Source organism: Mya arenaria, chromosome 15 (assembly GCF_026914265.1).
Source record: "Mya arenaria isolate MELC-2E11 chromosome 15, ASM2691426v1".
NCBI classification, from domain to species: Eukaryota; Metazoa; Mollusca; class Bivalvia; order Myida; family Myidae; genus Mya; species Mya arenaria.
The window spans coordinates 3,321,101-3,334,081 of NC_069136.1; the positions used below are offsets into that span (position 1 = coordinate 3,321,101).

At 34.7% G+C, this 12,981-nt stretch overlaps 1 protein-coding gene across 1 annotated transcript; it reads right to left on the bottom strand.

The window, feature by feature from the left end:
• Nucleotides 1–7,669: 7,669 nt before the first annotated feature.
• Nucleotides 7,670–9,425, bottom strand: LOC128219726 (uncharacterized). The gene is made up of 3 exons (XM_052927673.1): nucleotides 9,328–9,425; nucleotides 8,644–8,848; nucleotides 7,670–8,013 (listed from the first exon to the last, which is right to left on the bottom strand). Exons 2-3 carry the CDS (start codon nucleotides 8,720–8,722, stop codon nucleotides 7,691–7,693), a joined length of 402 nt encoding a protein of 133 aa, XP_052783633.1. The 5' UTR covers nucleotides 8,723–8,848; nucleotides 9,328–9,425; the 3' UTR covers nucleotides 7,670–7,690.
• Nucleotides 9,426–12,981: the final 3,556 nt, after the last annotated feature.

Here is a 12,981-nt window from a genome sequence, read left to right on the forward strand (position 1 = left end):
GTCATAGGCTCCGAAACGTTCCTGGGCTCCAACGACCGTATCGGCGAAGTTCTCACAACCAAAGTGTCCTATGTTCCAACGTCCGAAATGTCCTCCCAATATATAATATTGAGTAAATGCCCGTCACTCTTCCTCCCTAGCACTAAAATGAGTGTCCTCAACCATACATAAAGTTATTAAGTTTTCTTCTTGAAAACTATTCCTCAGCTCAAATATCTTACTCTTTATGTGAGTTAAGTTCGCTCCTGAGGAATTTGAAACAATCAGATATGTTTTCGTTGTATAAATTTTTAAGGAAAGTTTAGAAACAGACTGATATAGATGTAACACTGGGACTTAAATGTTGCTAGAATATTCCATATGGTTGGGCGCCAATATTTCCGGACTAGCTTGTCAGTTAAAGGCTCATTATATATCCTAGCGTGGTGTTCTTAGGAAACTCAAAGCTGCTCACACTTCAACTTTTAATGTAGCATAATATCCAATACGAGTAGTATAATATGACGTACTCTGAAAATACAGAATAACAATCATAAGCATAATATAAAGAATTAATACATAGTAATTCATATATATTATCAATAGAAATAAATTAATGACTTCTAAATAAAATATAAGTCATAACAACTATTCAACTCAATTGAATAGTTTAGCTGAGATAATCTAGTGGCCGTGATCATTGCTAAAATACATAGAAAACTATAAAACACATAAAGCACAAAACTAACACAGCAACAATACATTTTACATACCGATTGTGGATCGGGTAGTCGATTACTACACCTCACTCTCCGTTCTGCATCATCCAAACTGTGCCCGTGTTAGTCTGTCTGGTTGTAAAAATAAGAATGTGATAAGTGCACAGAAGAATGTGGTATCTTCATACCAAGAATACACAATATACATTTATATGCCGCCATGTTGAATTGTAAAACAATGCAATAACTACAATTTAAATACAAACAACAATTTTAACTGCAATCATAAAGAACTAGAAATAATATCATGACTAACCTCTTGAAATGTCTTGAAAGTTACATCATATAAAATGCATCAGCTGTGCCTACCAGTAGTGGCTACCACAGAAGTCAGGTGAACAATGACCTCAAATTCCCTCCAAAACTAAGCAAAGAACTGGTCACACCTGGTGACCACAAAAGGTCACAGGTCATTTTACTTTCAATAATCATGAATGGTCAAAGGGAGATAACCACAATATTAAAACTTAGACCTGGTATCATTACAAATTGAAATGTTTAAGATATTAAAGCAAGTTCTTTAATATAAACACTGTTATATCAAATTACAAATATACGAACATTTAACTAAATAAATGGTTATGTGTGCCTAATTATATGTATATAAATACCCAACAACTTCAGGTGTTCTTTATTCTCTTTGGAAAAAATAACGAACATTATTAAAGTGCCACAAATGATGGCATTTTAAGCTCGATGGTACAAAGTAATGATCATATTAAACTGTATAACGTTATTATATACGTTTATTGTGACACGCACTAAAAGTGAGTATGTTTGTTATAATTATTAGCATGTTGTTTGTATACATCAGTCTATAGTTGTCCTTTGTCGAGATTAACAAATTTGTTTCTATTACTTTAAAGCTACCTCATACATGTATATGCATCATATTTAATCGTAATAATAAGGAGACAGATGTCGATATTCAACCATACAACCTTTTGTTGTTGCTTTAATAAAACTGGTACTATGATGTCAAGAACTTTATCGCATTTCGCAGATATTGGCGGAAATGGAAGAAAACTCCCGAAAAATGCGGAGGTATATACATAAGTCCAACAAAAGTAACGGTTTAAAAAGTTCTGTTTTTTGCAAACCTTGCAAAATTGTTGATTCAGCGATGTATCAGAAGGTTGAAAGATGGACGATTTAGAAATAAGTATAATTCCATTCATGAAATATACTTGAAATTGCCCCAGTGTTTCTCCACAGCTCCACCACAAAGACGTAATGCATGAATTATATGAGTAGTCATGCGTGGAAGCAGCCTCAAGATGTATTAAATATAGGACACTCTGCAAATTGTGGCATGAGCTTTTTCTAAACATTAAGGCAAGTAGTACTATGCATATAATGCTGCAAGGTATTCACATTTTCATTTTATCAGCTTTATGTACATAGTTTTGTCTGAACATTGTTGAATTTCATAGAAACTTAACGGAGTGCAGCGGATGTATATATTGTCTTCCAATAATTGGCCATTCAAAGTCTTTAAAACGTTAGCCTATCCAATGTGCATACACAGTTGTATTTTGGTACATGCATATTATAAATTATTTTAGGATTTTCTCTATATGATTTCGTTTTTAATGAATATAACAACCTTTTTCCATATAAAATCCTTAAATTGATTTACTTGTAAAAATAATTAGAGGGTAGTCAAAACATCTTTTAAGAACAAAACTTCAAAAAAAGCTTTTTGCAATGACGATGTAAAGCGGTACTACAAAAAAAACTTTAAAACTTTTATATGTACTACATTACGAATGCAATGGTCATATCGTTTTATTCAAAATAATTGTATTCTTTTCTGGCTCCGTGTTTATTGAAACATTAACAACCTGAGTGCTAACCTTGAAGAATTTTGTCATGTATTATTTAATTCTTTAACAGATCGTCAATCCCCAAAAAGGACGTGTGGTTCACGTGCGAGATGACACGGAAAATGTTGGTGATGCCACGACAAACAACGAAAAGCTGGCTGCTGCAACAAGTCTCGAGAGACACATCATTGCGAACAGAATAGAACCCAAGGTATTTGTTTAATATTGATGTTTTTATTATGGTCAGATTATAATTAAAAATTATATCGAAATAAGGACTTCGTGCTGTTACACTATTTATGTTTGCTCTTCTAGTGTACTTCGACGGAGGCAGTCAAGCCATGCTTAACTGATTTTCAGCACGCACATTACACATTCGACTTTGCTCAGAACTTGTGCCTGTCAGAACACAGTCGCCAGATGGATCGTTTGTACTTTGTCACTCCTAGGTAATACATCAAATGCTTTCATTTAGCAGCAGTATTTTAAAGGATCCCGACCTTTGCGTCCAAATAAGTGTATTTGCTTTCATATGTTAATTTATGGCAAATTCTTACTTCTTACTAGTTGATATCCGAAAACAAGTTCTGATTTTTTAGCAAAATGTTGATGTTTTTACAGAAAAGTTCATCTATTTGGGTCGCGGAGCGACGCCCTTCCAATACCATATTAAAGGATGGAGGTGAAATACATGGGCCAGATGCTAGTAATCTCGCTTGTGGATTACGCGCTTACACGGTTTGGGCACGGGGAGAGAGTCACTACTCTTCATGCGGACAATTGTGACGGTAATAAACTTTATTCAGATCGAATATGCATTTAGATAGCGTGACGTGATTTTAGTGACAGTCAACGAAAAAGATGCAGAAACGTCGAGTGAGGTCCATTAGTTGTATTAATTGCGACCAATAAGGAATCCTTAACTTAAACCATTAAAGCAATCATACAACAAGGGGGGAGGGCGTAGATTTTTGTGTACGAACTACGGTAGTTTTGCGTAGGTTAACTATAGGTTTAATTAGTTGTTTGTAAAACTAATTAGTTTCATGACAAAACATAAACCGCTACATACTAGCATACCTTTGCTGGAACCATGATTGCCCTTAACGAGGAGATACGCAGGTTGCAGGTCATGCCAGGTGCATAATTGACTCTGGGTTCAGGCGAGTCTGATGGGAAAATTTTAAAACGTGTTTGCACTTTCGAATGAGTCATCCTTAAAAACTCTGCTAGATATATTACTGTATAACTTCTATCTGTTGAAACAATTGAAACGGATTAAATGCAACCATGAACAGTTATGCTGCTTATATATTTATACTGCTCCAGTAAGTATCAAGATTTGCGTTTACGAAACCTTATATGAAAGAAACATTTAAGTTTGCCATGCTTTATATTTTCCTTGTAAATTACATATAACTCTTTACATCTTTTGAGCATGATAATAAGTTTTAAGAGGATCACTGTGCATCGATTCCTCTGTTTCGTGTTTTTTGAAATAACGTCTGTCCTTTTGTCCTTCGAATTATCATAACCGTTTGGTAAATAACGTTCACTTCATGCATATACACTTTCTGACCGTTTATTTTTTTAAATATGTTTATTTTAAGTTGTTCTGCACTAATACTTTTGCAGCTATAGAAAAGTTGTTTGAAATCTAATTTTTTAATTCAAAGACTTATTTTTTGAAACCTTACCACTACTGTTCAGAAGACATGTTATAAAAACTTAACCTAAGTAGACCATGCTGTATACTACATGTGTTTTAATGAGTTTACACGTCTACCTTTGTAAATATATTGCCCCGATCTTCATCTCGGTGCTTTTATTTTATGACAAAAACAATAGGTTTGTTTATATAAATCATTAATGTCCCAGTGCCACTACGGTTAACATTACTAGAGAAAAAAGTGTGTACATAACTATGATAGAGTCCCATAAAGTATCTTCTAAAATCCCGAGGTTCACACTTCGAATAATTAAATATAAATGTTGAATTTAACTTAGCTTTCAAGTGAAATATTTCATGAAAGTAACAGTGTAAGTATGCCAAGTTTGAAATTTAAACAAAATATTTCTTAGTTTAAAAATGCGAATTATTAGTATAAAAAGCATCATAGAGTGTTAGATATTCAGAAAGTCACGTGATATGCAGTTTTGTGATGACTTTGTGCGCACTAAGTTAGGATAATACGTTTGTTTTGCAATTGCGATAAATGCATTTATTTATCGTTTAGGGGGAAAATGGCAAAAACGTTAATAGAATATTTTAGCAGATACATACAAAAATAAGTCAACATTACTTAAACATGATGGGACATTAAACTATCAATAAATTGTGACTTGTCTGCTTTGTGGGAATCTTCGTATACTACCCATTTTTAAAATAATATAATTATTGAAGCAAAGTAATAAGTATTCAAGTTTTCTAAACGGATTGTGTGTATTCATAGTTTATTCCTGACAAAATAATCGTACTTACATGTAATTGCATTAAAATAGCGGCTTTTTCTATGTCCATGTATTCCATTTCCACATATTGTTTCTATTCATTATGCTACCTTTTAGATAATCGTATCATTATTTTGTCCTTTGAAGCTGATTCTTGTCTTGTTAAGGTCAATATGCAGTCGTTTAGATTGTTTTCTTATTTTAAGCCACTTTCTAATCACCTTGAATTACATTTATGAGCATACTACATACTGTTTGAACCTTCCTAAACACTGCAGGTCATTTACAATAAAAATTGTCTTAAATTTCTACATGTATTCAACGTAATAGTTAAATAACATGAGTAAAATCGTAATGATTAAGAATGGACAGAGTGAGCGAAGTGCACAAGCCCATAGCCATTTAGATTTAACCTTTGGTAAAACAGAACAGAACATTTATTTAGATACAAGCATATACAGCTTATGATCATCAAAACAATCATCATAGCATGCACAACAGGATATATAAATCAACATGAATACAAAGAAAAAGAAACAACAAGGAGAGATCAATAACATCCAGTTTAAGTTAGGCTGTAATATGAAATATATTGTCTCTGATCTGAATTGCCTTAATAGTAAAAAGTGTGTGTAACAACGACCTCTTCGTAGAGTTAAGAAGAGTAATACTTGTTAAATACTAGGTCGTGTTCGATAATAACTAGGTATATAATGATCTCTTAAGTGTTTTTATATATCCCATATCAGTACAAAAGGATATTCATCTTCAATGTCATTTAATAAACATTCATCACATCTCCTTTCATGTCGGGGAATATTCCTATAACGGCCTTCTTCTATTTTAGCCTGTGAGAGGATAATCTCATTTTGCTTAACGCATGTCTGTGTTTAACATTGTCAACAATTGTTCAGGTAGCAAGACATTTCAAAAGTGGATTTCACTGCACGAAATAGAGTAAGACTTGTTGAGCTATTAACTGCTTCATTCCATTGTGTCACATAGGTATCTTTCATAAGAATACAACCTAAATGGCTGACACATCTATTAAAGGAAGAGTGAAGCATCAGGCGGATAAATCGTCCGCGAAATTTGATATTCCTAATGATTAAAACAAGTACTAAAGTATTACCTTTCTGCCATTTCATTGATGTAAGTTGTATTCGTATTGACGCTTATGCACGTAGAAAGAACGTGCATGTCTCAAATGGATAACCGAAGGGGCGTATGATGATGTGGAACATTGGGACGTGCATGGGTGTCCTATATCGCAGATGATTTTTAAATTAAATTCTATGAATAATGAAATTCATTTTCAATCATATAAAGAAGTGATAGGTTTTTTTTGTAGGTTGCCTCTTCCCATATTCGGTACTACATGGTTCCGATTAATATAATCAGATAATCGGATTGAGTAACATGCAAACACATATATTAATTAAATACGTATACATGATATTAAATCCAATCCTGCCCATTTTATGTTTCGTTTTCGCGAGCTTTAATGATCTGATTATTTTATAAATTATTCTAATTTATTTTTGCTCGAACGCTAAAACATTTATAAGCTTCAGGGTCCGATTCCTGTGTTAAACCAATACTGATGTTCTATTACATTTAAATCGCGGATGGTCTTGCGACTGATTGCCTAAAAACAATATTTCTGTTTCGGGATTCCTGTTCCTACCAACGAATTAGGCACCAAACCTAACGTTTTGATAGTCAAAAGGTAAAAACAAACACTTTTCGTAAAACATATACATATCATGTAGTTTAAAATGTTGTTGAAAAAGCTTTGTACTTTGTACGCCATTATCCAATGATGCATAAAGCACAAAGCTTCATAAAAGAAGTACCAAAAAAGAAACCACCTACCCTACCTGTTCCGGACAAGGTATAACGCTAACCATGCAACCAGTCTTGTTATTGCCTTATTGTTTGATTGCTTAATGCTACAAGTCGCTACCAGGTCTTATGCTTGGCAAAGTCTGCTGTTCTAAGCTCTACATCCTGCAAATATCTGCTTTTGAGTATTCCATAACGAAATCCCTGGCAGGAAAATTTCAAGCTGTCGAAACCCAGTCGTGACTGGGCTATATTGTTTTCTACACTTTAACGATATTTTTTTCGCTCATAAAATACTATAAGTATCTTTGATGTGTATGCGGTACGGATAGGAAAATCCGACCCGAGGGCGTGTGCGGAAGCCGGTAACGAGGCCGAGTTACCGGTGACGCAACGTGCCCGAGGGTCACATTTTTCTTTCCGTACCGCATACACATGATTGATGCTTTATCTTGGACGTCCTCGCGGGAAGGTACACATTCGCCATCTTTAATATGCTATTGTACAACACCAACGACTAAATATGTGGAAAGAAAACAAATTTTATGGAATCGAATGGCTTTTCAGAACTACTTAGGATTGCTATCATTGTAAATTGTAATGTTAAACGTTCCACCAGTGATTGTTGTGTTCGCAAAAAGACAGAAGGCCGGAATTTTTTGAGAAACGGACAAAGTGTTGGTCACGGAAGTGAAATTTTAACTAAGTGTGTGAAATTGAGGTGACAGTGCTATGGGATTGTGTTGTTGGTATGGGGACGTGCTCTGTTTTTCGAGGAATGTCGTTCTGGTCAGCTGATGAAGTGGTCAGTTAATTTGAAATGGACTGTCTTTGGTCATTAGGCAGGACTCTGTAATTGTTGAGATATCCTTCATTCTTGTGACCGGTTATTAAAATAGCCTGAGTATCGGGTACATTTGATTGCAAGAGTTTTTGGCAAAGTCTCTTTCTTGCACTCGTGTTTGTCAGCCTCTTCCCGTTCATCAATGCTGGAAGTTCTGCTCGTTCGGCCATCGTTTTCATGATGCTGTCGAGCTTATTACGACCAATCGGCGCGGCCACAAACCATTGTTCATGGTCCGCAGGATTGACTTTGTTGGTAACCACTGCCAGATAGAATGGATGATCATCAGCTGCAAAAAAGCAAGTGAATTCATGATCAACAGTTATTTCTCATATAACTATTTTGAAACGTGTATAGATAAACAGCGCTTTTGGATTTATATCAGTGATAACCCAATAATAGTGAGACAAAATACGGTATCTTGAATATTTTGATATATATTTATCTGATTACGTAGTAGTGATGACTTTTTATTAATGCACCAGTCAATTGAAACCACGCCGTCCCCATGTCCTAGGGTATAACAGGGAATTTAGCCGTGTGTTTGCCTTCCTGGTGGCCCTGCAGTCCCGGGGAAGGCAGTGGTTGTTTCTGTAGGCCAATATTGAGCGGGGAATGGGCCATAATTAGCTTAGCGCTCTGGGTGCGGGGGCATTTGTTTATTATCAATTTATGTCTCTGCAGAGCGGGGATTTTACCCGGGCTTGGCTTGACCGAAGTCTCCACTATTCCCTGGACCTGGGGGGTTGGGTGGAGGGTGGCGTGGTTACAATTGACTTGTTTTGCGGAAAAAATCCAAATGTGCCATTGGGATCATTAAAATCTGATAATCTGATTATTTTTTTTAAGTTAATAAAAAAATATTGGACAAAAATAATATATTCAAAAGAAACCCAGAATATTTATAACATAATTTTACCGGAAAGGTTCATGGGTCTGTGGTCAGCGTACTGTTTGTATGTAACCACTGGGCACCTTTCAGTGCCAGTGGCATACATCCTGGGTTTTTGTCGGCATACATTATTTGTATCACTACCAGTCCTGGGTTTGTTTGGCGCTCATTGAATTCCAAGAATTCCTCAGTGCCCTCTATTCCCAGCTGAATATCTCCCCACATCAATTGCCTATAGTAATTTTGCACTATTAAACATTGTTTCATATATATGTTTATGTGTAAAGAAAAGCCCAAAGGTGTTTATTCAATGTTCACTTTTTTCCACTTAATATATAAAGTAAATCAACATCATTCCTTAAATTTATAACAAGTTAAGTTATTTCAATTGTGACTCCAAAACAAGTGTTGGCTACCTAAAACAATTCAGCGTTGGACATTCAGGGTCACAAGGAAATAAAAGGTTGAAAATGACACCAGTACACTTCCAAATTAAGTATTTCATCAGAATTATGTAGTTAAGCTGGTAAATATTTAGAAATTAAATCCAGAATTTTAATTCAAACATAGTTTTTCTCCATATACATTACTAAATACTGTCTGAAGTATTTCTATTGGAATGAGTAATAGTGACCCCTAATAATAAATTATAAACTTTTATTACAAAACCTTTTACGATTTTTGAAAGCATGTACAACAAAATATATTAACCTATGTTCAGTGCCTCCACCACGTTTCCCAAAGTGGGTGGTCGTATTAAACCAGAGAGTGTTTATCAAGCTTCTTGGGTTATGATTTTCCAGTTCCCCGCATGCATACAGTCGATCTATTTCGGCGTCGCTGATAGCGTCTGCTGCCATGGACTTATTTCCCTTTCCTTGTTTCTTTAGGTCTTAACCTTTACTTCGAAGGGTTGCCATTGTTTGACGAAATTGAGGCCCATGTGCAATTGATGTACCATCATTAAGACCATTAAAATGTCTAAAATAAAACACATATTGTATCAATTTGTTGAAAGGACTGTCAAACCAGTACTTTTCATCAAACATGATTTTTGTTGATTCATTGATATGACAAATTGTAATGTATTATGCAAGGTTTAGGCCTTTCAAATGATAAAGAATTCACAACTATTAAGAACCCGACAATTGATGCCGAATGCATTTTTTTAAATCCACAAAATGTCTGATTTTGGCAGATAATTTTCATTCACAGTTGTTGATTCTTCAAATCAACAATTGTATGTTGCAGACTTAAAGCTGCACTCTCACAGATATACCATTTTCACAACTTTTTTTTTGTCTTGGAAAGAGCAAGTTTTCGCGTAAATATCTGCAAACCAATGATTAAAGATTGAAGACAAAAATATAGATGGCAGATTTTTATATATTTCGGTTTGAAAAATAATGTTTTATGACTTAAACCATTATCAACCGTTTAAGAAAACGGCAAAACCAACATTTTTGAACTTAACTGTTAAACTTTGCGATCTTTTTTTTGTATGCATGGTTTCCATGGATGTTTGCAACAAATGGCTCTTTTCATGAAAAAAGAGTGTTTCTAATGCTGTAAGAAAATAACTCGGCAGTTTTCAGAACAAATGAGATCTGTCCTATTCTGAGTTCTTTACTGAGTTGAAAGCATTGATTCCAGACTGTGACAAAAAAATAAATACAAAACTGTCAATCTGTGAGAGCGCTGCTTTAACATTTTTTAAAGTCCAAATTATCGCATACTTTTTACATTTCTTTTAGCAACTGCTTTTTAAAGTTATATTTTTGCAAACACTTAACCGTGCTCATAGTATAAAAAATCATTTTGAGATTTTGTAATGACACTTGGTACACTTGTAAGTGCAAATACATGTTGTTTAACTACTGTTACGTAACTTTAGCATTAATAAAAATTTAATTATGTTCCCTTTGACTTTAAAAAACAGACAAGAGTTGGCTTGGTGCCCTATCACAATCATGTTGTTTATTTGTCATGTGTGTAAACTGTTGAATAACAGTGAAGTCCAAAATTGACTCGCAATACTCATTTTAAAAGTAGTTGCATTTAAGTTGAAATGTAAACTGTATGCATTAAGAAATCAAATAAAGCATATTTCTTGCATACCGGACGTGTGTTTCCAGTCATGTGACCGGTGCTGGAAAAACTCATCTTACATCTCCATGTAAGATGAGTCACACGCAACAATCTGCCGCCACTTCTGATTTCTTTTATTGAATGGTTTTTGACAAGTATATTTTGCAATTTCATTATAGCGGATTCAAATATATAAGTTTACAATACTTTAATTAAAATTGATTTTTTTTTTGTTAAAGCACGATTTGTACAGGACTTTTCTGACGTTGATAGTGATTTAAAAATGCGCTTTATGATGTCAGTACACCGCGACACAACCACCTTTTAGTGTAATGTACTAAAGTGCATTTTCTACGTGAATTTTTCCACAAATTCATATTTTTCGGTATGCAAGAAAAAATACCAATCGTGTTTTTCCGGTCCAGATTGAAAGCCTCGTTACCGGCTTACGCGCATGCCCACAGGTCGGATATTTCAATCCGTACCGGAAACACAGAATGAATACTTATTTTATTATTTTTAGGTAGTGTCTGGTTGGGTTTAGTTCATTACCTATCAAGACTACTAATCATCCCTCGTATGGTAGATGCTCGAACTCAGATCCATCACGCTGGCGGATCCGGATGACAAATTCATGCAGGATCATGTCAATGTCATGAGGAGGAATTTCCTTGTTTGGCCGCCCCTCTCCCTACTCCACTAAGAAATCCTGGATGAGTTTTATGAGTTACCGTGTCTTTTTCTCAGTGTTTTTTTTTTTAGTTTCCCTGTATTCAAAGGGACTGAGGTTTACACTCGCAAAACGCGAAGATGGTGTTTATCAACATACAGTTTCCGTTTTGTTGCCCATTGGACAGGATTGTTTGTGGTGGGCGTTTCTACATCAGGCAAACTTAATTACGCTACAGAAGCAATAGTGGCAGTAGATTCTATTGTTGCAGTGGTGGGGACACGTGTCTCACTTACTTTGCTTGCAATAAAAGGAGGCATGTTTGGACATGTTAGGGAATAATTTGTGAAAGATTGACTGGCCGTATTCATGGCTGTTTTGGACATGGCATCATAAAAAATCCTCATGAATGTTGAAACAATCGAACAGATTCCGGAAGTCATGGTCTGGCATGCCTTTACTCAGCTCATGTCTCGCTGCAAGTTTTATGTCACCTGTCAAAAATGTGTGCACTTTGTACATTGAATATGTACCTAGGGGTTTGACAATATCTATGAGTTTTCCCATTTCACCTTTACTACCAATTTGTACTGCATCGCCGATCTTAAATTGCTTTTAGTTTACCATTGTTGATTTGATAAGAATTTTATTGCTGATTTTATTAATGAACGCTACCGGAAGTAAGGAAGAAAACTCGTTCACATTGCTTGTTATTGAAAGAAGCGGAATAAGTTATGTTGCCATGATTTTTTTTTAAATAGTACTTTGTTTTGAATAAAAAGCAACATCTTTAAAATGACGTTTTATTTGCATTTTTCACGCGAAAATCAAAGTTGTTCTCAAAATTTAGAAGTAGTCCGACAGTGACTTCATCATCACAGCGCGTGACTCATCTTACATGGGGTATGTAAAATGGGTTTTTGCAGCCCTGGTCACATGACCGGAAACACACGTCCGGTATACAAGAAACAAGCAGCACGCATATAATTAACCTTCCGGATTTATGTGAAGATCGCAATATAAGATTACCAGATTGAGCATTGCATTTAAGACCACTATATATACCATACACACACTGAGGGCTATCAATTAAGCCTTGTTAAACTTCTCATCAATGACACTTGTAGTAACCTTGGCGGGTAAATCCACACTGTTTGGTCAAGTATCAAAGCCTTGATTTCGAGTCAATCTTATATCGCATGCAAGTATTTAAGAGTATATGATCAAACTTGGTTCATATATTCGACTCAATAATGCAGCATACAACACATTTTACAACCTCTCCAGGTCAAATCGAATTCAATTCAATTCGAACAACATATGTTTTCATTGTTTTTAATCACTTTTAATCACATTACAACACACACAAGCACAAGCACAAATTCATTGATTTTCAATGATTTTTATAATCAACAAATGGAAAAGAAAACATATATGATTCTTGATTAAATTCATATAGCAAAAACATTTTAAACGTATTATTTTCAAAAAGCAAATGACATAAATCTTAGATAATTATTGTGACTGCTTCATCCTTGTTCGTGTAACCTTTTGAGACATATGTATATATATATATATATATATATATATATATATATATATATATA

Excerpts from the sequence above, each read along its gene's own strand:
- LOC128219726 (XM_052927673.1), bottom strand. The coding sequence starts at position 8,722 with ATGTATGCCACTGGCACTGAAAGGTGCCCAGTGGTTACATACAAACAG. Across the intron at positions 8,014-8,643 it reads CAGACCCATGAACCTTTCCG|CTGATGATCATCCATTCTAT; the intron begins GTAAAATTATGT and ends GCTTTTTTGCAG.